This window comes from Arvicanthis niloticus, chromosome 27, assembly GCF_011762505.2.
Source record: "Arvicanthis niloticus isolate mArvNil1 chromosome 27, mArvNil1.pat.X, whole genome shotgun sequence".
In the NCBI taxonomy this organism is placed as follows: domain Eukaryota; kingdom Metazoa; phylum Chordata; class Mammalia; order Rodentia; family Muridae; genus Arvicanthis; species Arvicanthis niloticus.
In genome coordinates this window covers 3337254-3363368 of record NC_133435.1, presented here as the reverse complement: position 1 = coordinate 3363368, position 26115 = coordinate 3337254, and the positions used below count along the sequence as shown (strand labels likewise).

Genomic DNA, 26115 nt, shown 5'->3' with positions numbered 1-26115 from the left:
AGAAGAAACAATTTGAGGAGGAAAGGGTTTATTTCATTTGCAGGGTACAGTCTGTCATTGAGGGAAACCAAGGCAGGGACCTGGAGGCAGAAACTGAAGCAGAGGCCACTGCTTACTGAATTACATCTTATGACTTACTCAACTTGCTTTCTTATACAGGCAGGACCACCTGCCCAGGGGTGCCACTGTCCACAGTAAACTGAGACCTTCCATTTCAATCCTTGATCGAAAAAATGCCCCACAGATGTGCCCACAAACAATTTCTCAGGTCAAGGTTCCTCTTTTCTGGTGACTGTAATTTGTATCAAGTTGACAAAAACTAACCAGTACATCAGCTAATCCTCAATAACCTTGTTTTCTTCTAGATCATTTCCCCCCCAGTGGACATTCAGAAGCATCTTTTGGAAAAAATGCAATACATTTTCTTGTGGTTGGGCAACCCAGTACCATGAGCATTTGGGGTCAGCACTATAATAAAGCAGCTAGATTTATAAGTTTTACACTAAAAGGTGACTACTGCATGCAGACAGAGTAGGAACTCCATCCTCTTTTTAGAGAGTAGGGTTTTGTAGTTGTCCTCTGATGGGTCACTAGAGGCCTTGTGATCTAGAACCCTCCATAGACCTTAGCACAATGTAAACTGATCTGAGCTATCTTAGTTGAAATTATTAGATGCTGTGTGTGTGTGTGTGTGTGTGTGTGTGTGTGTGTGTGTGTGTGTGAAATATGAGAAAGCTTCACTATTGTGCCTCCTGGGCAGTACTTTCCTCAGGCTGACCTTTGTCACTTCCATTTCTATGAGAAGGTGCAAAGTGGTCACTTTAGAGTCATGTGGTCATCCTGCCTGTTGCTTCCAACTGGATCTGACAGAATGGAGAGTGCTCCAGCCATGGATGGTGACTGTGGTGACCCACAGTGACTGAAGGCTTCACATCCAGCTCGCACAGTCCAGTAGGGGGACAGACAAGTGACAAAAGACAAATGACCCGTTGGAAGAAGGGCAATGGTTAGGATGACTTATGAGTCTCTGGAAGAATGTGAAAGGTAACAGTGGAGATTAAGAAAAAGATGAAACTGATTCTAGAAGTCAAGAGTTTACCTTCTTTGAAAGTATGCGCACAGGTTTGGGATGGTGTCCATGAAAGAGAAGGGGGCCTGTCCTGCTCCATGGGTAGGTGAGTAGTCAGACAGCTATCTAAAGGTCTTCATGTAGTTCTGGGGGGCTGACATTGATATGGAGGCCAAGAAGAGCTTTGTAGAGAGTAGATGTCTGACTCTTCTCTAAATGAGGAATGTGGGCTCTGAGCTTTTTCAGAACTAGATTTGGTTTTCACCTAAGACACAGCCCATGTCTGCTTGACCTGATGGGCATACTGACTTCTGTTGGACCTGAGATATGGCCCAGTGAGAATGATATCTATGTCATTCTTATAGAAATGAATAATCAAGACTACAATAGACTGAGATGGTCCCTTCTCTGGCTATAGGCTTAATTGAAATTCTGAGAAGATTCTATTGACATTCATTGGAAGACAGTTGTTCTTGTCATATTAAACCAAGTCCTAGATGCACGAAACAGAAACCCCAGCTTCTATTGCCTGTTCAAATAAACAATTGGTGTCTCAGCTTCTTTGGGATGCGCACCAGCTCCTGTTGTCAGAGCTGTTTGTGTTTGATGATAACATAATCCAAATGAGAAAAGTCACCCTGTGGGAAACCTGCTTTTTTTCTATTTTTCAAAGCAAAGTCCTATTGCCACCCAGAACAATATGCCAATCACACAGAGATATCACCTGACCAGGATTCCTAAAGAAAATCCTGCCCCTCACCACCACGGTCATCCTATTTTCCTACAGACCAACTGAGGGTTGGAAATATTTCCATGGGTAAACCTCTCTCTACTTGCACTTCCATTTCCCATAATTACCAAGTCCTCATTATTTTCTGTATTGTCTCTGCCACATTAGTTTTGCGAGACAATGGTGCATAACTCAAACACAGAGCCAGTTTAAATGAGAAACTGGCAGAGGGCTCTCGGGACAACTGCATTATTCATGAAAAGACATCAGAACAATTGGAGGATAACATTAGCTTTTACATCACAGCAGCAATTACAAGACAATTATCCCAAATAGTATAATTGTCCCATCTACGGGTTGTGGGGCAGAGCCCACACAGCGTCTGTGCCACTGTCTTACGATGTCATCATGAAAACTGGTGTGTATATTCTAAGAGGAAAGCCCGGTGAGGCAACCACTTGACTTCTCTTCCCTCTTTTGATGCCATACAGCACATAGCAAGCTGCCAGACACCCAATGGGAAATGTGGCCCAAAGCCATGCATACATTGCTTAAATCACTGCCTTGCTTCTTTCAGAATGTGCCCCGATTAGCTGTTTGCTCCTGCCCTTGTATAAAGTGGAGTTCTAGCACAGAGCCCGAATCTCACTTCTAGAGGTGGTCCCTCAACCAAGACACCCTACATGGGACAGTGTGAAGGTAGGTGTTTTAGTGACAACTAGACAATTGGCTACTTCCTGATATTGTAATTTAGTACCTACCAGTATAAGACCAGCTACTTTACTCAGTGTGTGTGAGAGCAGCTACTCAGTGTGTGTAAGAGCTATTCAGTGTGCGCTGTGGATGTGTACAATGGCTGTCCTACCTTACTTACTCCAGCAGCAGTGAATCCGACTTTTCACACGTTCATTTAACTAAACAAAAAATTCCCTATTACTTTCTTCAGCGTAGGCTCTCAAAGCTTTTGTTCTATTAACAACAGGTCTGAGCTGTGACTCTTGAAGCTTGCCTAGTAACAGTGGTTATGTAATATCCATGGATTTCAGTGTGCTGTCTCTCGCACTAACAGAGCAGATTCAAATGGGCATAAAACACTCTCCCCTCTTTCCTGACTTCATGCCTTTCATGTTCTCTTGTCTCTTCCTCTTCTTTCCTGGGCTTTAGACTAGAAAGTGGAACTCCAGGGCTCTGAAGAATAGATTTTGTTTCCTTGGGGCTCCAAAGGAGTGTCTACTCTAGGCATCTCCCCTGTGTCTCGTGGTTGACCATGACCCTTGCTGTTCCTTGGCTTTTAGAAGTGTCACCCAGCCTTGAAGCCACATGGCTTTCTCTTTGTCTCTTTCCTTCTTTATATGGAATATAATCCAGTATGTCCTCATTTTAAAGTCACACACACTTGCCAAGAGCCTACTGCCTATTACAATTGGTCACAAGCGCTGGGCAGGAAGGCGCAAGTGTATCATGTTAGTGACACAGTAGACTCTATGACAGATAGAAACAATGACAAATCTCTCAAACCCTGTGTGGGGTACTCAGTTTTGATTGTGCAATTAATGAAAGAATTTTAAAGGTATGAAAATAAAAATCAGCAAGTAGCAGGTGATCATATGACAGGCTCTTCTGCCACCCCTGAACTCTACCCCCTACACCTCTGCCCTGCCCCAAATCATCCCTCCTGTTCCCATTCCCACCGGCCTCAGTCCACCCACAAAATCATTTCTATTTCCCTTTCCTAGGAAGATCCATGCATCCCCCCTTAGAGCCCTCCGTGTCACTTATCATCTCAGGGTCTATGGATTGTAGAGTGTAGAGCAGTGGACCCTACCACTGCTGACAGCCTTGGGTCCTTTCAGCGACAGATGAATTCTCTTGCCAGAGCCTAATGGCTGCTAAATGTGGAGAAACTTGCATGATAGTAAGGAAAACGTTATGTCTATGTAGATGAATCAAATGTTGCTTGAGCGTAATGTTAATACCTTCAAAAAAAAAAAACCTATATAAACTTACTCTCGATTTCAATCCACTGAGTAATTGAGTTGGTTCCTTGTCTTCCCAGCCCCCATGCCTTGTTACCCCTCTGGCTTATGTTGTATTTCTTTTTAATGCTTGTACCTTACCCTGTCCAAAAATTTCACTACAAATAACACAGGAGACAGTCATTCCAAGGACACCTCTCCTTTAGAAAAAGGAAAAGGAAGAGTTGTGTATCAGTGGACCGTGCCACCAGACAGAAGAACTGTAGAACAGTTCACAGCCTCAATAAAACCCATAATTGAGAATGGCAGAAGTTCAAACTAGCTCCTGACTAGATTTCTGTCTTGGAGCATGTGACCATAATACCCTACTAAGAGGACCATGATAACTAGAGCCTAGAGTTCTCCATGTTAATGCTAAGGAGTCCTGAGTGTAGACGATGAACATTCCTTCCTAGGCATCCCTTTCTGCAAAACGTATTTAATCTCTGGTTCACCCTAAGTAAGTTGTATGCATCTTCATCTGTCATGAATAAAGCAGTTTGGACAAGCAAGGACTGTCTCCTTCATCAAGGACTGTCTCATGGGGAGGCCTTAGTCATACAGACCTGCTCCCAAGTCTCCTGTAGAAGGCCTCTCCATATTTTTTGGCAATCACTCTGAGCTATGCCAGATACCCCCCACCCTGGGCCTGGGTTCATTGCAAGTTCTTAGCACCTGTTCCCAATGCCCTGTGGTTCCCAGTGGCTTCTGGGTACACAGGAGTTTGAGAACCACAGTCTCCATCCCAGTCCCCGTTGTTTCTCACCCAGAGAAACATGGGCTGAGACCCCTGTCTTAAACTGTGTTTCACCTCCCTGAGCGGTGTGTAGGTGTCCCATGAGCCAAGCACCACTGTGTTTTGTTTCCCCGAGTGCTGTGCAGACACTCCAGCAGGTGAGGCTAAATGTACAACCACATTGTAGCATGGCAATCTTTTACTTTACAGCTAATATACACTTATAAGTGAGTACATACTATGTCTATCTGAGTTTGGCTTACCTTACTTAAAATGATTTTTTCTAGTTACCTCACTCAGAATGACTTTTTGAGTTTCATCCATTTGCCTGGAAATTTCATGATGCCCTTTTCTTTCCTTTCTTTCTTTCTTTCTTTCTTTCTTTCCGTCTTTGTTTCTTTCTTCTTCCTTCCTTCCTTCCTTCCTTCCTTCCTTCCTTTCTTTCTTTCTTTCTTTCTTTCTTTCTTTCTTTCTTTCTTTCTTTTGTGACAGCTGAGTGACTCTCCTTTTTGTAAATATACCGTATTTTCTCTATCTATTTTTTGGTTGATGGACATCTAGATTGTTTCTAGTTTCTGGCTATTATGAATAAAGCTGTTATGAACATAGTTAAGCAGGTGTCTTTTTGGTAGGATGGAGCATCTTTTGGGTATATGCCCAGGAGTGGTATAGCTGGGTCTTGTGGTAGATCAATTCCCAGTTTTCCGAGGAACTGCCATATTGATTTCCACAGTGGTTGTACAACTTTGCACTCCCACCAGCAATGGAGGAGTGTTCTCCTTGCTCCACATCCTCACTAATATGAGCCACTTGTGTCACTTGTGTTATTGATCTTAATCATCATGACAGGTGTAAGATGGAATCTCAAAGTAGTTGTAATTTGCATTTCCTTGATGCCTAAGGATGTTGAACATTTCTTTAACTGATTCTTAGCCATTTTGAGATTCCTCCATTGAGAATTCTGCTTATTCTATACTCTATTTTTTAATTGGATTCTTTGGTTTGTTGATGTCTAGTTCCTTGTGTTCTTATAAATCTTGGCTATCAACCCTCTGTCAGATGTAGGGTTAGTGAATATATTTTCCCAATCTATATACTGCTGTTTTGTCCTATTGACAGTGTTCTTTGCCTTACAGAAGCTTTTCAGTTTCATGATGTCCCATATATCAACTGTTGATTTAGTGCCTGGACCACTGGTTTTCTGTTCAGGAAGTTGTCTTCTGTGCCACTGCACTCAAGGCTATTTCCCACTTGATCTTTAGTTAGGTTCAGTGTATCTCATTTTATGTTGAGGACTTGAACTTGAGTCTCGTGCAGGGTGATAGATATGGATCTATTCATATTCATCTATATGCTGACATCCAGTTAGACCACCACCATCTTTTCCTTCTATTGTGCATTTCTGGCTTTATAAAAAAAACAGGTGTCTATAGGTGTGCAAATTCATATCTAGGACTTTGATTTAATTCCATGGATCAAAGGATTGTTTTATATATTCCAGGATGTTTGTTTGTATGTTTGTTTTTCCACATGAAGTTGAGTATTTTCCTTTCAAGATCTATAAAAAAATATGTTGGAACTTTGATATGGATTGCGCTGAAACTGAAGATTGCTTTTGGTGAGAGGGGCATTTTTACTGTGTTAATCCTACTAATCCATGAATATGGGAGCTACTTCCATTTTCTGATACCTTCTCAAATTCCTTTCTTCAAATCCTTAAGTTCTTGTCATACAGGTCTTTGACTTGCTTTGTTAGAGTTACCTGGATATATTTTATATTATTTGTGGTTATTGAAAAAGGTGTTATTTTCATTATTTTTTTATCAGTTAATTTGTCATTTGTATATAGGAAGACTGGATAGGGTTGAACACAGTCACTGAACAGTTGATGAATTCCTAAGTATTATGGGATGCCTTTGAAACACTGACAGAATCAATGCCTGTAGTGATGTGGAAAGTGGGAAACTGAATAAACTGTAGCACATATAAGTGCTGGGTTTCACATACATACATATACATGCATACACACACACATACATGCACACATAATACACACACATACATGCACAAAATTATACATACACACAAATACACACATAAAATACATACATACAAACACACACACAAAATACATACATACATGTAGACACACACATGTATACAAACACATTCATACACACATAAACATACACACATGATCACACATACACACATACATGTCTACACATATATGCACACATACATGTGTACATACACCCATCCATACACAACAAACACACATATATACAAAATACATACATGCATGTGCAAACATACACACATATATATACACATACATAGGTTATAAAAGGAGTGGCTATAGCTTCATATGAAGGAAGATACACAATTCAATTGAAATGTGTTCATTTTTCTCTCAAATATTTTTTCATTTTCTACGAGCATTTTCCTAGTTTTGAGTTGATCATTTGATACTGATTTTCCCTGGAAAATCAAAATCACAGGAAATAGCTTAATTTTCTGAGGCCATTACATAAACATTGCTCTTCACATTATCCAAATTTGATATCTATGCCATATGACCAGAAAATTAAATTTTCTCATTGTTAAAAATGATCAGAATAATTGAGTAGTATGCCTCCAGGTTACAGCTCCTCTAATTACCTTGTATCCTGAATTCTTAATTAATTATATTCTGAGGGATGAGGAAGTAAGTTCCCTTCTGCACGGAACCCTCTGAAGCCTTTTTTCCTGTGCCTGAAAATGATCTCTTCTCACTGTCGTTCAGGGTTGTCCCTGAAGTTGCTGTCCTTTTGGTCATTTTAATCTCATTCCTCTCAAGTCAATTTCCCACCATTTAGAGCCAAGCACCAGACTGTTAGCTTTCTCCAGCTCAGATTGCCTCAGCTGTCACCACGTTCCTTTGTGACCTAGTTAAATGCTGTTTCTTTCTGGGTCACAGAAATGATGCAGTCCTAAAGGCTATCTCAAGAAGCAGCTTCTGGAATTGATGGGAATCTAGACTTTATTAGAAGGTAAGTGGGTGTGAGGTGTGAGCCTGTAGCTGGCAGCACGTTAACTCCCTCATGCCAGACGCTCAGCTTTTTTTTTTTTTTTTTTTTTTTTTTTAATAAAGACAATATTTCTCAGTTGGCTTAAAGATCCTTGACTAGGCTGACTTGGCTTGCATGCCCCATTGCTCTACCTGTCTTTGTCTCCTCAGGGCTTGGATTTGGTGAATGTTGTTCAGACCCAGCTTTTAAAAGTCAGTTCTGGGAATTGAACTCTAATCCTTATGTTTGTGCAGTAAGCACTTTATCAACTGAGCTATTTACCCAGCCTGGAAATTTATGTTTTAAGGGCTATTTTGGGTTTTCCTATCTTGCAGAAATGGACAGTGATAAGGCTAAAGATTGTAATGTCATGGTTATTCCAATGTGAGCTTCTGTAGTAGACACCAGTAGGAATTGCTCATGAGAAGCTTTTCTGAGAACTTACTGTCCAAGTTCCTGGCCTGAGAACGAGATATCTGGTGCCTTTGAGCATGCATTGTCTCCAGTTCTGCCTGTCTGTGATCAGGACTTTCTCCATGTACCTTCTCTGGACAGACAGAGGGACAGTAGGGTTGACAATATCTATAAATGTGGAAGCCAGTTCTCGAGATGGCAGAGAAGATCCATGATGTCTCCAACCCAGGGTCGTCTAGGGATCTTGAATAACACAAAACTAGGTTTGTGCAGTTGACAGAATGAATGCATTGTATAGATTGTCATAAGTGGAGTGTGCAATATTGATAGGATTATCATTTATTCTGTTTATAATTATTAAATGGTTTTGTGGGTAGTTAAAATGGGAAGAAATTCTTATAATTAAAAACAGACAGACCCATTTCTGACTCAAAATGTTTCCTTTCAGCAATCTGTCTTCAGAAATACCTACATGTGTGCCTGTTTCACAAAGATGTTCACAGAAACATCGATCACAAATGTTAGTCCATCACTAAGCTTGCTTTTATAAACCACTAACTGTTCATAGTACCGAAAACAACTCAGCCGATGCAAAGAGACACACAACAGACAGATGAACCCAAATCCAAGCTATCTATCTATGCAGCTTGGATACAGGAGGTATCTAGGATGTCAGGTAACACAGTGAGTTTCCAGACTATTTATATTTACAAAACAAATCTTGCTATGAACCTTCCTTTCATCTGTGTATTTGACTTGATGGCCTATAATTGTTTATTTGGGATGTGATTACCAAGCATCATGAGACTTCAAAAATGTATAAACAACAAAGGTTGTGGTTTTTTCTTTTTCTTTTTTTTTCTTTTCTTGCAGTTTTGGAGAGGGAAAGTCTGAGACCAGGGTACTACATGATTGGGGGCTGGAAGGCACCTCTTCATTTTGCACTACCACTTTTTTTTTTTTTTTAAATGGGAGTTGGTGTCAAAAGTGTTCTCAAGTTCTAATTCTATTTGTCAGAGCACCACTCTAATAACTTGTTCACCTTTCAAAGCTTCCACGTCCCCAAACCAGAGCATTAGGGTTAGGGTTTCAATATATGCATTCTGGGGAGACATCCTATTTAGCCTATAACACATATATGTGAAATCTGCTTCATCTGAATTCTCAGCAGTTTTGAAGGTTAGTGAGACTGTTCAGTCAAAGGGCACTCCTTGCAGAATCTGAGACAGAGTCTGCAAAGCCTGAGAAAGGGGAGTGGGGAGCCGGCAGACTGCTGTGCAATGCCTTGGGATTGTATAAAACTAGCAGATCATAAAGCCCAGGAGGAGCAACACAAAAAGGTGCCAGTAAGAGAATGATTTCTATATGAACCTTAAAGATGCCTCCTACATTCTTAAGGAAGTGACCCCGTTTCTGTCAGAGGTGGGATGGTGGGAAGCATGGCTACAAGGCAAACCTCCACGCACAGCTACGTAGGCTTCTGTGTCCATGTTCATTTATTACACAGAATATTTTTATAAAGATCCTGTATGTTCATGAGAAAAATGTATGTCAGTATCTACCCACACTGAAAATAAAGCCTGAAGGAATACTTATAGAACATTGGTACTTGTTTATATGCAAATATCTATTACATATTAAATAGGTATAATTTATAAAATGCTGCTAGTCATTGATAAAAAACATACATATGGCATTCCCAACCCCCATTTTCATTTTCTCAGTTTGTAATGAACTTGTACTTCTCAGGAAATAATAAAAGGAAAGAAACAATACAAGTTGTGCGTTCCTAATCTGAAGCCTCAAATGCTACAAACCCTGAAACATCTGAGCACTGACCTAACACCACCAGAAGAACACACCACCGTCACATGACAGGGAACACAGGGAACATACCTCACATGATAGGGTACACACCCCTAACATATCCTTTTTAATGTGAAATATGAAGGAATTACATGCTTAGACTCAGGTGAGATCCTCAACATGGCTCATTATTTATATAAAGGAAGTAAAAAACTAAATATAGTTTGAAGTTTGGAACACATTTGGATCCATGAATAAAGGAAACGGATAATCAGCCTGTAGTATAACAAATAACCCAATCAACAAGGGCATCAATAGAAAGAACACATGTTTATATAAGAGAAGGGTCTTAAACTGTTGTTTATTTAGTTGTGAGTACAGTGTACGGCCTATAACACTGAACAGGAAAGGATGCTGTTGAGTGATGGGAAGCGATAGGATGGCAAAGGGAGATGGCAAAGGGATACATGAGAGAGGAATGGGGCTTGGTGAGGACTTTGAGAGTCAGGGGTGTGGCTGGGGATGAAGGGATGGAGAACCACTACAACTCACCTTGTTCAAAAAATCATAGTGATATGTGATACTTTATATGCTAAGATTAAATTTTATTATTCTATTTTTTGCCATTTTTAAGTTTGTTAAGCTGACTTATTCATGTGTGTGTGTGTGTGTGTATAGGTAAGTATTGTCATTTACTGTTTGATATTGACCCAAATTTTCTTTATTAAAACAATTATATTGTTGGAAAATCTGTCTAAAAATTAGTTAGAATTTTAAAACCAAAGGAGTGAAGACAGAAATGGTAGATGTTTGAAGAAAAACCTCATATTTGTGAAGATGATACGCTTTCTCACACCAAGAGCAAGGTTCGGTGATTTATACGAATCCCATTTTTGACAGAATCGTTCCATCGACCAGCACATGTTCACACAGGATGCTCACACCAAAGCATGCTGGGACAGCACCTCCACTGCTGAGGTGAAGGGAAGGGAATGGGCGATCAGAGCAGGAAGGTCTGCACACGTGGAGAACTTCCGCTTCCGTCCCACAGTGCATCGTGAAGAGCAGAAACCGTTCACTGCTGACTCCGGGAAATCGGAAGTGTCACTTCGGTGAAACTTTTAAGGAACTATGCATAAGTTGACTGCAGTCCTGTGGAGGACTGTGAGTTGATGATGTCTGGGCAGGTACTGGTTGTTTCCAGGACTGGTCAGAGTGGCTCATCGCTCCACAGCTATCCCTCTCAGGGAATCCTCTTTGCATCCTTTCCTTTAGGTAACCCATAGGTGTGAGTGTGCTTATGTGGAGACCTGCTAATCTTCCCAGTGACTTGTCAAGCCAGAGTAACTTGTCTTGGGGACTGACACAAGGAGAAATCTTTTTAGAAAGTATTATTTCCAAGTTAGAGTCCAGACTTCTACTGTAAAACTAAGGCAAAGAAACCAGACAGATAGAACCTGTTTTCTCCTTATCTGAAAGACCAGTGTTATTTTTCGTCCCTGGGTTGCCCTACTGTTTTATAAGGAAGGGTGAAGATTTAAGCCAAGGCTTTTCTGCAAAGGTGGTCAGGGTAGACACATCCTTGATTAAAGGTCTTCCTACTCAGGTTATGAGCTGTGGTGGTGCGGGCAGTCTGTGTGTATGTGTGTGTATGTGTGTGAGCGTATATATGTGTGTGTGTGTGTGTGTGTGTGTGTGTGTATGTGTGTGTGTGTATGTGTGTGTGAGCGTGTGTATGTATATATATATGTGTGTGTGTATGTGTGTGTATATGTGTATATATGTGTGTATGAGTGTATGTATGAATGTGTGTATCTGTGTGTGTTGTGTGTGTATGTATGTGTGTGTATGTGTGTATGTATGTGTGTATATGTGAGTATGTGTGTGTATGTATGTGTATATATGGGTGTATGTATGTGTGTGTATGTGAGTGTGTGTATATGTGTGTGTATGAGTGTGTGTGTGTGAATGTGTGTGTATGTGTGTGTATGTGTGTGTGTATGTTGTGTGTATGTATGTGTGTGTGTATGTGTATATATGGGTGTATGTATGTGTGTGTATGAGTGTGTGTGTGAATGTGTGTGTATGTGTGTGTATGTGTGTGTGTATGTTGTGTGTATGTATGTGTGTGTGTATGTGTATATATGGGTGTATGTATGTGTGTGTATATGTGTGTGTATGAGTGTGTGTGTGAATGTGTGTGTATGTGTGTGTATATGTGTGTGTGTAGACCAGTATTATCAACACTGCCCTATCATAAAGTCCTTCTTACTAGAATGATTAAATTTACCAAGATGAAGAATGATTAAGGAAGACAATATGTAGCTGCAAACAGGATTAATTTTTCAATCAAAAACTTTTAAGAAAGCCGTATACTGACACTGATACAAAGATACTATGTGAAGAAAAATCACTACTTGGCTTGTAGGTAGCTTCTGGCATAGAAAGTGCTCTTGGGAATTCAGTTGGTTCAAACTGGTTTGTGAGGTCCAACAACTAGACTCGTAGGGATCTTATAAACCACTTCCCATCACCGTATAGCTTGAAATTATAACTGGAATAACTGTTATCCAGAAGCCAGTGCTGAGAGACAGGAATTGGTCTTATGTTATCTGGAGAGCCGACAGTCTGAGAAAGCAGCAGATTAGCAGACTAAGAACTGCCCTGTATCTCATGCACAACTGACCAACCTTATGAGAAGCAGCAGACGAAACAAAGGGGTGAGTGATTCTAGAGCTTGATTTTGCCCCTCTAGTCATGTGTGAAAGGATTTTCTGGTGCAAAGGCATGTTGGCACTTTGGAACTAAGAAATGCCACAAAGTCACACCATGTAACAAACCTCACATGAGATTTATTGGTAAGAAGAACAGAGTGGTGGCTGCCTCTGACCTCGAGCAGAGACAGCAGAGGGCTGGAGAAAGAAGGTTTTCATAGGACTTTTTGGAGTGAGCTAGTAGAAAAGTACAGCATAGCTAGCTTTTTCTTTCTGAGACTAACATCTGTGCCTCTTTCACCATCATCCCTTGCCTTCTTCCTTCCCTCTGTGGATGTCTGGTTCAGTCACCTCTTAGAAAAGCAAGTCAATTTTACTGTCTGCTGATATCAACCATGTTCTCCTCCAGGACATGGTTAACTCAGAGCAAACTACTGGCATTGTGTGTATCTGCTAGGCTGGTAACGCAGATTCCTTTTTACAGTAAAGAATACAACATTTTATAATAAAGAATATGAAATGCCTCTATCTATCTCTTCTGTCATTTATCAAAGTCAGCCATGATACAAGTATTTATCCGAAGAATTGGTGCATGTCATCAGTTGGTACCCAGCTTCTATCCAACTGTTAATCCTTACCTGTGCATCACAGAAACATAGGCAAATCACCAAGGATTGCTTTGCCAATGGTGAGCGGGCCTTCAGAAGACTTCAAGCAGGAAAAGGAGTGGTGTTTAGCTATAGTGCTTCCAGTGGAGTTGTGGCTGAAGGCTCTGGCATCCTGGCCAGTACCCAGCAGGAGTAATTCTACAAAGGCTGAGGAACAGCCCAATTTGACAGCAGCTCCAGGGCCTTTCTGGGGCTTCAAGATACCTCACAGAGTCCAGGTCCAGAGTGCTTCCTTCTTTGTGGCTCTATGGGACACCTGCTGGATAAATCACTTCCTCAGATTAGCACTTGAGTCTCTGTCTTCTCTCCTCTCGCACGTTTTAACATCTGCTTTGTACAGAAACATTTCTGTAGATTTGGAAGAAGACTCAGACATTAGCTAGGATCCAAGCTTTTGAAAGAAGTTGGGTTTTTTTTTTTTGTTTTTTTTGTTTTTTTTTGTTTTTTTTTTTTTTTTGGTTTGTTTTTGTTTTTTGTTTTGAGAGGAGAAGTGGAGCCCTGTCTTGGAAGCCTGGGATTGTGTTCAGTGATTTCAGCAGACGTGGAAGTCTGTGACCTCGGCGCCACTGTGGTCTAGCTTCCAGCACTCTCTGTTTCATACTTCTTATCAAGCAAGGGCCCAGAGACCATGTGCCCACAAGACATTACACAAGATTTTACTATATGGGCATCAGAACATCATTGTAAAACCTATGAGATAAAACAATCCCCCTCACAGACCATCTACTTCAGACTAGAGGCCATCTTTGAGATAAAAATAAGGCTGGATTGTTCTGTTTATAACAGTACTTGCTCCCAAATGCCATGTCAGAAAATGCAAAAAGACACTCAAAAAGAGCCAACACAATAGAGTTTCATAGTATTTTTCCTTTTACTTGAAAACTTGTTTTAATGATCAAATTTGGCAGTTACAAACCTGTATACTACTGGTTCCCCCCACCCCCCTTGTTTTAGTTTTTGGCTAGAATTTTTGTGTCTTCTTATTTCTTTTTGTTTTTATTCCATTCCATTTCTTTTCTTTTCTTTTTTTTTTATTTTTTAAGAAAAGAACACAAGACTGAATACTGCCAACAGCAATATCTGTAGAAATAATGCATTTATATAAGGAACAGATTCAATGATGTGTTATTCACTTTCCCCTTTGCATAAGTTTGCATGTGATGTGTGTGTGAGGCGAGGTGAGTATGCATGTGTGTGAAGAAATGACAGCTCCCTCTGACTAAGAAATGACATGAAAGTGGAGTGCTTAAAAACTGGCCAAAACTCATTCATCTTAAAAAGAAGTTGACAGAAACACTTTCCTTCTTTTGAAAACAGAGTTAAATGAAAACCATGGAAGCAAAGAAAAGACAAGATACATTTCAAAATGAATAAAAAAACCCACCATTTTCAAATCTAAAGTCCTCTTCTTTGTGGGTGTGCCCCAAAAGTTTGTAGAACAACAATGTGGATGACTAAGAATTCTATTCGACCCTCCAAATTAAAGCATCCGGATAGGCATCAAATACTGTATCTACAAACGCCTGGAAAATTGAAACCACCTATATACAATTTTATAAACATTTTAAACACCAAAAAACATACATCTTTTACAAACCAGCCTGTTTATAACAGACAAATGTACAACATGGTCTCTGGTACAGTGCTTTGCAAGAACCCTCCCCATTTCCAGACACATCTGTCACTCCCAAAATGCAGTAGTATGGGCTCATAAAATTGTTTAATAGGAGCAATTCAGGTATTTGTTTACTGAAGGGTGCTATAGGACATACTAATGGGTCCAACATACTCCAAATGGCTACAGAACTCTCTAGCGCATCCTGAACACTGGAAGAGACTAATTATGGCCTTTGTGTATTGTTACATACTTGTAATTATTGCTTTTCATTATTACATAAGGAAAGAAATACCTTCTTCTTTTCCTGTCTTAGCCAGCTGGCTAAATATTCACTGATGTCAAACCCATGCATGGCTACTTTAAACCCCCTGTGACACACAACTGGAAGCTCAAAGAGGTGGGTCTGAGTCAGTGATGTGCAGCTGAAGATTGCAAGACACACACTAACAAGAACACACGCACCAGCTCTTCACAGACCACACAGAAAGATGGCACTGAAGAAATACCCCTTGGAAGTCCCATGTCCCACAAAGCACAGAGTGTCCAAATCTAACCACACGACTAGTGTGTGCAGCAGTAAGCAGGCCAGACAACTCACACAACATGAACGCTAGATCATCCTGAATTATTTCATCTAAAGGTGTTTTCTGGGTCTTTAAGCATTTATTCCGGTCATCTTTCTCTTTGTGCATTGGCCCTCCCAGTCTCAGCAAAGTAAGACAGCTCTGTGGGTAGACAGTCAGCAGAAAAAGGCCAATAGGACATGGACTCCCTTTTCTTCTGGGACAGTGATTTCTAATGGTAGACCCAGGTCAATCTACCTAGGCCTTCCTGTGACTCCAACAGCTTGAACCCTGGGATTATGGCCTTGACCTGCACATATTGCTATGACTTTCCCATTGCATTGTGTGAGTGGGCAGGATAGGGGTGCACAGAAAGCAGGCATGGGATGAGGCTCACCAGCAGAATACTCTCAGAAGAAGGGAATAAACACAGCGTGCTGTCTATTCTTAACAGCCATGTTGCTCCTGCTTAGAGGATGACAAAGACCGACAGCTTTACTTGGCCTGACCAGCACGTGTGCAATTCTTCCAACAGATACAAAGACACTCACTAATTTGCTAATTTTCCAACATGGCGGACAGGACAAGACCAGACGGTAGGCAGAGCTCATGTGAAGAAAACAACAACATTAAAACCATCAAACACACCAGGTGGGTGCGTTACACACCACCAGTTTCACCACCATTGAAGACTGTAGTCCGTAGACAGTTCTGTGCTTGCTCCACCCCCTGTTCTAGAAACATTCATTTGGCAAAAGCAGCATTCTGATGAATGTCCAAATCTCTTGGTCCATCAAAGCCCACAGAGAAATGGTCTCTGTTTTGTTTTCTTGCATATTTCAGTGAAGGAAAGTGAAAAGTGAGAGGTTCAGCAGAAGGAAGCAGCTGCCAGCTCAGGGCAGCTTAGTGGCATACAATGTTATGGATGAGGAATTGTCCCTAAGAGGACGGGTGATAGTTTTTGTCAATGAGTTAGTTTCTGGGTGAGTCTGGGCAAGTCTCTTCCTCTCTCTGGGTATGCTTCCTCTCTTATGAAAATGGGACCTAGACTAGCAAACCTTAAGGATGCAGTTCTTTAGAGCTGTGGCCACTTCTCCTAGTTGCTTGTAAAACTCGCTGCACTTCATTTTCTAATCTGTAGGAAAATCTAATTTTTTAAAAAAGAGAATAGATTTCATACTTTTACAGCTAAGTAATCCGATAGACCCAGTGCTCATCTGGAAAGTCTGCAGCAGAGCTATTCTGCTGAAATTTAGCAAGAAGGTGTCCTAAAGAGAGAAGTATTTTATGTAGGTCCAAGGAGAGATCAGGCTGGGTTTCTTCAATGCCTCTACCACTGCCTGCAGATAGCTCTATTTATACCATCATTATAGGGTCAGCCAGGCATTCTCTCTGGAAGAGATGCTGACTAAGCACTGGTGACTCATTGGCGTGAATCTCATCTCATATTTCCTGGGGGCAAGAAATGAATTGTTGGTTTTACTTTGATGGTTTTATGCTGTTGTGTTATTAAAAGCACAGCAGTGATTCAACTCTGGGCCATTAGTTTGTCATTTTCTTTGTGATTCTTGCAAATGTGCTTCTTACGTAAGAAAAATACTAAAGATTTGATTCTTGAAAGCAGCCTTAGTGAAATTCATTTATTAAAAAACCACAGTGTGGATAATGCCTCCATGGAGAGTCTAACCAAGAGAATAGAAGAGAACGCAGAGAGACCTGCCATGTGTATCTTCTAACTCAGGAAGTTGGGGAATAAAAGGGATTTTTTTTTTTTTAATGACAGATGTTTAGAAACACTGACTCCTACAAAGAAGTAAGAGGATTAGAGACAATTGAGGAGATGATAGAGGCAGATCTCAGACAGCTCCCTTCATACACCAATGTTGGCGTCACTAGGAACCATCCATACAGAGCTTTGCTCATGAGGCAGATGTGCAAATATGCATTCATTTCCCATGGTCACTGCAAAGGCGGTGGCCACAGCTGATCAAAGCAAGAGAGGAAAGTCAACTCCGCTGCTAACTTGAACTTTCGGATGTTGGGCTTTTGTATTTTGAGTGGGACCAGCATTCTGTTATGGGAAAGTGATGGCCGAAGCCCACCTGTTAGATGGGAGGGGAAACCCCAGCGTGTAATCAAATGTTACACAGTTTCAAATAGTAGTTCTGAAAATTATAAAACACTGTCTTTTAAAAAAATCACAGTACTTGCTTTAAGTTAATATAAATGGCAGTACTAAAATAAGGTTAACTGAATTGGAGTAAGGTATGGCATTTGGTGTTCCTGTAACACTAATGATCAGAGAGATCGAAGGTGAGTAGTCTTTGCTCACCTCAGGATTTCCAACACTGAATCCTAAACCCTTTGGGGCAGCTTTCCTCAAGAGCAGCTGTAGTGAGTGCACACTCAGAGTGATACCTAGGTCCTCCTCACATGCACACATGCGTACACACATACTCTCTCTCTCTCTCTCTCTCTCTCTCTCTCTCTCTCTCTCACACACACACACACACACACACACAATTTAATGTATACATAGTCACTACCTACTTTCTTCTTAAAAACCTAAGAGTATTTATAATGATATCATTACCAGTTTAGAATAACACACACAACTTTCACCTGTGGTGTGGAGAACTGTGATTACCTAGGCTGAAACCTTTGACCGTATCACATACCCTCTCCTCTGAATTGTGAATTCTGCTTAGACTTTCAAATACATCTCATCCTAGAGAGCCATATACCAACAGGGCCCAGTTTCGGCAGCAATATTAGAACCATAGATATGGCCAGGAATATTTGACAGAAAACACAAAAACAAGATCATCATAATTTTCCTAACATTTGAACATTAACCTCCCCCAGCCCACCCCCTGGACAGCCTCTTATTGCTCTTCCTCGGTAACTTTCTCAGAGATCACACAACCCAATAATATTATATTGGATGCTTAACACAAACAAGAAAAAAAAGGATCTGAGCACACTGAGTGTGTCACTCAAACCTAAGTTTATAGCTGACCATTAGGCAGCTCCTTCAAACAACAGCATCGGTTTCAAAGGCTTCTGTCCACTCTCGTGTTCAGCGCTCACTTTTCTTTCATCTAGAACACTAACTTTTCTGACAGACATCTCTACTATTCTCACTTCCTTGGCTTTAAATCACATGCATTGACGCCCCTCTGATGGTGGCGGGGTAAATACTGTAAGGAACTCTGGTTTCATACTTTCTGGGTCACAATAAAGCACAAAGCCATTCATGATCTCCCATTTAACTTCGTAAACTCACTTCTTCTTTGCATTCCAAGCCACAAACACCCACAACAAGGACTGTCAGCTCCCCTGTCCCCCGAATTAATTCTGAGCCTCTCCTTGTCACTCTGACGTCAAGCTTGCTTGTGACAGTAAGACTTGGCGAAGGTGTTCCTCATAGAACATCCACATTTCCACGGACTTCTCTCCATCCAACACAAGTGCAGCTTACTTTCGTCCATGCTTTAATAGTCGGGGCACAGCACCTATGGGTGTCCTCTACACCTGGGTCTGGTGCTGTGTTTCCACAAAAGGAATGTGTAGGTTGGTGAGGCTGAACTCTCCTGCGCTCTCATAGTCACTCATGGCTACCTCAGAACCATCAAAGCCGCAGCGGGCCGACATATCTGAGGATGTGGTGCCTCTGGAATTGTGCAAGGACAGAGACACACTGTCTGTGGGGGCCATGACCTCTGTGCCCTGGTTCATGTTTACTGCAAAAGTACTAAAATCACAGCTGGAGGATGGGCCCCCCAAATCCGTTTCACCGGGGAGTGCGTGAGGAGGGAGGTACTGGCTGGGGTGAAACCGGGGCCTTCTCCTGCAGTCTGGGCTAACAGTGCCAGTGAGTGAGGTGGGCTGCGAGGGAGGCAGGGCCTCATACTGGTCAGGGAAGTCCTCAGGCAGTGGCGGGGGTAGTTGATCCTGACTTAGGAACTCTTCTTCATGAGGTGGTGGGTATTCACTATCAATGTCATATCCACCTAGGTAGTAGTCACTCTCCAGCTCTCGTGTGCTACCCTGGTGTGCTGCTCCTCCATCTTGGCTCTCATAGTTGGGCATTTCTTCGATATCAGACAGCCGCGCCCCAGGCATCCAATCCGAAGTGTCCCAGTGATAGGCTGTAAGAGAAAAATCCAATGATTAACTTCCTCTAGACTAGAGGAGGGGCAAAGATGACTGAAGAGCAGGGGTGAGCCTGCCATGCATTACTAAAGACCAGAAGACCCTAAAAGCCAAGGTCACATGCTAGCTCTCTACAATGGCCCATTAGGGCAGTCATGCTCTGGCCTGGAGAGAGAGTACAGAAAAAATGTGCCTGGCTGGTGCAGACTCGTACTTACTAGGCCCAGAGATGTGGCCCCCAAAGGCATGCTGATGGACACAGAATTAAGATCTTCAACATCCATCCCTACCCCTATTTCCCATCCACATGCTGTGCACAAGGCCGGGCTGGTAGCATGGTGGCCGAGAGCTGCACAGGCATACTGTGAACTGCAAAAAGCAAGGAGCTTTGCAGGTAAGTGGGTGAATTCCATACACAGGGAATGGGCCTGGGGAATGAATGGTGTTGAGCTGAGCATACAAGACACCTGGAACATGCAAAGCTCAGATTGGGAGACTGGGAGGGGCTGAAGGAAGGGGCGTGGTAAGAATAGCAGAGCAGTGGGAAACACAGAAATGAAACATTATCCTGGGTGGTGGCACAGTCACCTCGGTTGTAATTCTGTCCTTGGTCCATAACAGACACTGTTCAAACACAAAGAGAAACGTGAATCTGGCCATTCGGGCCATAGGAAGAGATAAACAGATATTTCAGAAGCTTTAAAATTACTCCCAGAAAACCAAGGCCTAACCCTGAGTTTAGATTTTTTTTTTTTAAATCTCTCTCTACTGCTATTTAGGAAATCAATACACAAATTCCATCTGTATTTTGCTATAGTTTTATTAAATCACTAGAAAAATTACTCGATATAAATTAAACTTCATAACATTGCCATTTCTGATGATTTTATAAGTTTCCACAGCTCACAGCAGGTATTCAACAAATACTAGAATGAATGCAATATTAGCTGATTAACCTGGATTGCAAATGAATATTCTTTACTTTGAAGAGATTTGATAAGGGAACATAGATATTTAAATAAATTTGATCTAGATTTTCTTTCATAATATTAAGTTTATTGCAATCCACAGAGCAATCCACAGAGATACATCTGGCATTTTATTTTATTTTATTTTATTTTTTTCTGGTGCCGGAGACCAAATCTAGAGTCGTGGGCTAGGCAGACAAGACATCTATCACTGAGCTCAATCCCCAACCTTGTAATTGTTTTATTTAAAACCACCATTATCTTGCACTTTCATCCTCAGATAACGTACCACAGAAGCAAACTTTCCAGAAGGACACAGACATGCTATGATAGAAGAAACTCACAAACGAACAGAAATAAAAAACAAACTATAAATACCTTCATTCTCTATAGAGTCAACTACATTGTTGACAAGTTGAATGACAGTCACTATGGATGCTTTTGGCAGGAAAGAAGACAGAAGGGAGGGGAAGGACAGGTCCTCGTTAGTCACATATTTCAAACGCAGGTTAACGAGTAATAACAGCAATAATGAAGACATTACACACAACCCCCATTGCCTTCCGATAGCCTTTCCTCAGGGCAGGTGTCAAGTGGATGCTTATATATGGTTGCCTGGGGTTGTTGGAACAGGAGAAAAACAGTAGAAGGGTGGGGGAGGCAGTGCTCCTAAAAGCATGGTGGTCAGTGATTTCTGAGTCATTTCTTCACAACCCATCACCTGTCACTAGGATGATGGTGGCCCACGGAGCTCAGGAACATTTCTCACTAGCACTCACAGAGGCCCTCGGAGGAAGACTTCACTGCTCTTGGGGACATTACTTGTTGCTTGCATATGTGCTCTGAATCCAGCTCCAATGGTGTAGGCAGCCTTTGAACTGATGTGAGTCTAGCCTCACACTTGTCATGGATGGGCCAGATCAACCGGAAGCCCACCTCCTGTTGTGAGGCTTGGGGTATGTGAAGGAGACCCCTGGCCTATTGAGTTTTCTTAGATATCCATGACTTCAGATACAGGGGCCTAGTGCTATCTGATCATGAAGGGGTAGGTATGTGAGTTATAGCCACTTTGAGAGCCATCAGCCACACATTATGGCTGGAGCTGCTGCCTGGTTTTTGAAATGACAAGTTCTCAACATTTAACATAATATGCAAAGTTGCTGTAGCCTTTCTTCTTCCTGGATGCAAAGGAAAGAGGATGCATCAAAGCAAACACACCCAGGACAGAGGCTTGTGTGTTTGGTTTGAAAATTGTCAAACGAAACGCAGTTACATGGCTTGTTATTCCAGCAGATAGGTATGCTAGTGTGTGTGTGTGTGTGTGTGTGTGTGTGTGTGTATGTGTTTCTATGTATTTATGAATGCATGCACTCTTGAGTGTATGTGTGTGTGTGGTGATGCATGTTTGCATGTTCATGGGCCTGCACAATCACATGTGGAGATCAGAGCAGGATGCCTAAGTATTTTTCTCTTTTCCTTGTAAGCTTTATTATTTCAAGACAGGGTCTATCAGTGAACAGGAAGCTTGGCATGTTGGCTTGGCTGGCTGGCCTGTCTCTTACCCCTAAATGCACAGATCAGAAGTGTACCACATGGATGAGATTTTCTGTAGGTGCTGGAAATTCTAACTTGGGTTCTTGTGTACAGAACAAGTGTGCTCTTTCTACGGAAGCCATCTTCCTAGCATTGAAACTTCTTCAGGGGTGGCTAGTGTTGGGTGAGCATGTGGGAGAGACCTGGGTTATGTACAAGAAAGCAATCTGTTGTCACTTTCCCTGGGTGTGCCCATAGGCTCGGCTTGGCTATTTTTATTCTGCTTTTCTTTGTTCAAACCATGGAGCCCAGAACTTGGCACACAGTGGATTAGCAAGGTCCATGTGTTGAAAATTACATTATCGAGTATTAATTTTTCCTTGTTGATTGCTTGTCAATGAGAGGGGCTGCCTAAGGTGTTGGCTCAGGTGGAACTACCTGCCCCTGGATGATCATTTGCAGTGACTCTTGCTTTAGCACCACATGACAAACATTTGCTGGTCTGACTTGCTTCTTCATTCCCAGCTCATCCTCCACAGCTGTTCTCCTAGTTGGAAATGCTGGCCCTTTCTCCACCAGCACTGGTTCATGGGAGCTGGAGGCGCCAGACTTGGAATTATCAAAGCCTTCTGTGAGCTGCAAGAACTTGGGTGCAGTCTGGGCAGACAGGCATTTTTTTAATCGAAGGAGCTGGGTCATACTTTTTAATCAGTTCCCCCCAAATCCCATGACCCCAAATGATGAAACAGGAAATTCAATGGAACAAAGACATCGCTGGCTCTACAGAGAAGCTGCTCTGTCTCCAAACGAATGTCTAGCAGTGTGGTGTTTGAATGTAGAACAGGGAGTTGAGAAGCCCCAAGCATCACAGACAGGGAACATAGTATATCGTATTTGCTGTGAACTGTCACTAGGGAGGACGCAATTCTGCTGTCATCTATGTCAAAGAGAACTCATGCCTTAAGGTTGTCATCTACCCAAGCTTCCCCTGTAGATCCTGCTCTGACCAGTGCCTTATTAGGTCTTCTGGCAAGGACTCCTAACAATGGGTGAAAAACAGTTCAACGAGCAGGACAAGAAACAATAGAGTGGTGTCCCCTTCTCATTTGCTGTCCCCAGCACCCAGCAGGAAAATGCTTACCATTGTCATCGCCAGAATCTGACTGGAAGGAACTGAGGGACTGAACTTCTGAGTTGCTGCCTTTGTTACTGTTCGTGAAGCAGGTCACTTCCCCTGTGTCTTCAGCCCCTTTGTCTTCATGAACAGCAAGAGAAAGCAGAAACAACACTCAGCCTTATGCAGTCCTTCAGTCTTGCCCTTTCTCTCTTCCTACCCCCTTTTCTTAGAGGCTTTTTTGATTTGCTTCAAGAAAATAAGTTAGCTCCACAATGGAAAATTGATTGTGCCATAGGGGGCAAAGGTCTGTCAATCAAGTGATTTACATTATGGATTCGAAACCCTTAACCCATGGTAAATGAGCTTCTGAGTAGCTGTCAGCTGAAAGTAACTGTTCCCGCCTCAAAGTGAGGACTGTGGGGAGAGCGAAGGGAGGCTGGAGTAGCTGAGCTGCTCTTCATTCAGACTTAATTTATGTCATTTACATGAACCGATGTGGTGTCAACACCAGGTTAAATGAGATTACTTTAAAAACAGGGGTATAAATATTTTATAGGCAAGGAAGCAGTTCCATTTCTTCCAGCTCCCATCTCTGGGGATCACTGGGATTTTCAGCTCTGCCTTCTAGAGGGCAGTGGTGTTTCATCTTGGGGTTGCCGATGTCCTCTGTCCTGTGTCTGGTAAGAGGAGAGGCAGATATGAATTTTCCCTTAGTCAGTTGGTGGTTTTGTTCTTTCTCTCTGCTATAGAAAAATAGGCAGGCCCCTACGCACGCGCACACACACACACACACACACACACACACCCCCCACAACCACACACCTTTCCAATCTTAATAGATATAGGAAGTAATAAAAAGAATGCCACTTCTAGAGGTGGCCAAGTCCAAAATAAATTAGTTGCCCAGAGATTGTTTCACCAGCTCTGACTCTGTCTTGTTTAACAAAGAGGGAAATGTGTTCTCTAAAATCCAATGATGCTCAAATTTTCCCCTGAAATTTTGAGTTTGGGCCTGAGGTGGATTCTGGAAAATAAAGCTGTCACATAACTAGGTGGGGATGGGAAATATTCTCCAAGAAATACTCCACACCACCCTGGAGTGTGAGTGTACAAAGAGAAACGGACCTGCGATTAAGGGAATAGTCACCCTGTTTTGCAGCCACAGAAATTATTGTTCCCCCCATAAAGAGTGATATCAGGAGGAAACAGGAGGACCCCCCATCTGCCTTCAGATAATGAAGTCAGAGCTTTGGATAAACAAGTGATAGAAATGTAGAGAGACACCAGGGAGAGATTCATCTCACAACAGCAATGCCACAAAACACGGCACTGTACTTTAGCAAAGGGCAAAGGCGTCCGTAGCTGACCCTTGAACAAGGAGGACGATGTGGTCAGCTGGGTCTGGGGGCTGCAAAGACCAGCCCAAGTCCTTTGCATTGCTTTCACTTAAAACTCCTTTTATCTCCTAAATAAAGACTTGTTTAGCAGGGTGTCATTGCACACACCTTTAATTCCAGGATTTGGGGGGGGGGGGCAGAGGCAGGTGGATCTCCGTGAGTTCTAGGCCCTACTCTACATAGTCAGTTCTAGGCCAGCTAGACCCAATAAACAAAGTAAGAAGCAACGATCAAAAAGGGGTCTCTCCACAGCACTGTTGTGATCCTCAACTCCTGTTAAGACCCAAGCATGACTTAAAATACATATGTTCACAGGGCACTAAATAGAAAGGCCTCACCTCAGGTCTCCCCTTCCATGGAGAGATGCTGTCTTGTACTCTCCTCTACCTCCTTTCTACTGAGTTCTGCCAAGAGCTGCTGAGACTTGGAAGCCGGTGCCCTGATTCTGCCCTTTGCTTCTCTGGGAGCTGATAACGCTTCCCATGATGTGCAGCCCATTTGGCTGTGATGGTCCAAGCTGATGGCAGGCACACAGCAGCGGAGCACTGGTAGCTCTACCTCGGCACTCTCATCAGATCGAGGTGTCTACCCCTCATCTGTATCTGTATCTGTATCTGTATCATCTGTATCTGTATCTGTATCTGTATCTGTATCTGCATCTGCATCTGCATCTGCATCTGCATCTGCATCTGCATCTGCATCTGCATCTGCATCTGTATCTGTATCATCTGTATCTACCTATATCTATCTATATGTATGTGTTCATGCATGTGTGTATATGTGTATGTATGTGTATATACATATTATATATGTGTATATATGTACACACACATATATATACATATATATGTACACACACACACACACACACACACACACACATATATATATATATATATATATATATATATATATATATATATATATTTCTTTTTCTTGGTCTGTTCCTGGTACTTCATACTATGAACCTTATGCACATGCTTGGCTTCTATAATAAAGGCCACCTCTCTTCCTCCTCTCCTTTCTTTTCTGTTCTACACTCTCCTTGCAAACAAGCATCTCCCAGCTTCTTTCAGAGGACGAGTCAGCTTATGCTCTCTTGCCCATCAGTGAGCTGAGCCTCCTACAATATGCAATATGTAATGTGTGCAGTATGCAGATGGTGGTCAACTCTCACCTCTTTGACATCTAGATACCCCTCAGTCCCATCCCAGGAACTCAGGCATGCATCCTCAATACTGAGCGGACTGTTTCCTGATCCTAGGGAGACCCTCTCCAATCATTTCCTACTGAAATTGACTCATGCTTGACGATTCCTTAGCAACACTCCCCTTGTCCAGATGCACCAGTTACTCTGCAGGACCATGTGGACTCCACCCCTCCCTCCTCCCCCAGCATATATAGCATAACACAGGAACTCCTGCTGCTGAGGACTTCCTAAAATGTAAGATACATTAACGGCTATGTAGCCTGCTGATAAGCCAGTGGACAACAGAGCTTCCCTTAGTCTCATTCGGATCCCAGGGCAGGGAGCTGTCACCTTTTAACTTAGATGCAGATGC

At 42.2% G+C, this 26115-nt stretch overlaps 1 protein-coding gene across 2 annotated transcripts in view; it reads right to left on the bottom strand.

The window, feature by feature from the left end:
- Positions 1 to 14054: 14054 nt before the first annotated feature.
- Positions 14055 to 26115, bottom strand: part of Fat3 (FAT atypical cadherin 3) — a 451748-nt gene continuing 439687 nt past the window's right edge. Inside the window, exons 24-27 of one of the 2 annotated variants that reach the window (XM_076925995.1) lie at positions 23181 to 23294; positions 20885 to 20944; positions 20127 to 20162; positions 14055 to 19534 (exon numbers count right to left, since the gene is read on the bottom strand). In XM_076925995.1, the coding sequence (XP_076782110.1) occupies positions 18912 to 19534; positions 20127 to 20162; positions 20885 to 20944; positions 23181 to 23294 (833 nt within the window). In that variant the 3' untranslated portion in view covers positions 14055 to 18911. The remainder of the gene's footprint in view (positions 19535 to 20126; positions 20163 to 20884; positions 20945 to 23180; positions 23295 to 26115) is intronic. The other variant, XM_076925996.1, reaches the window with a different exon arrangement.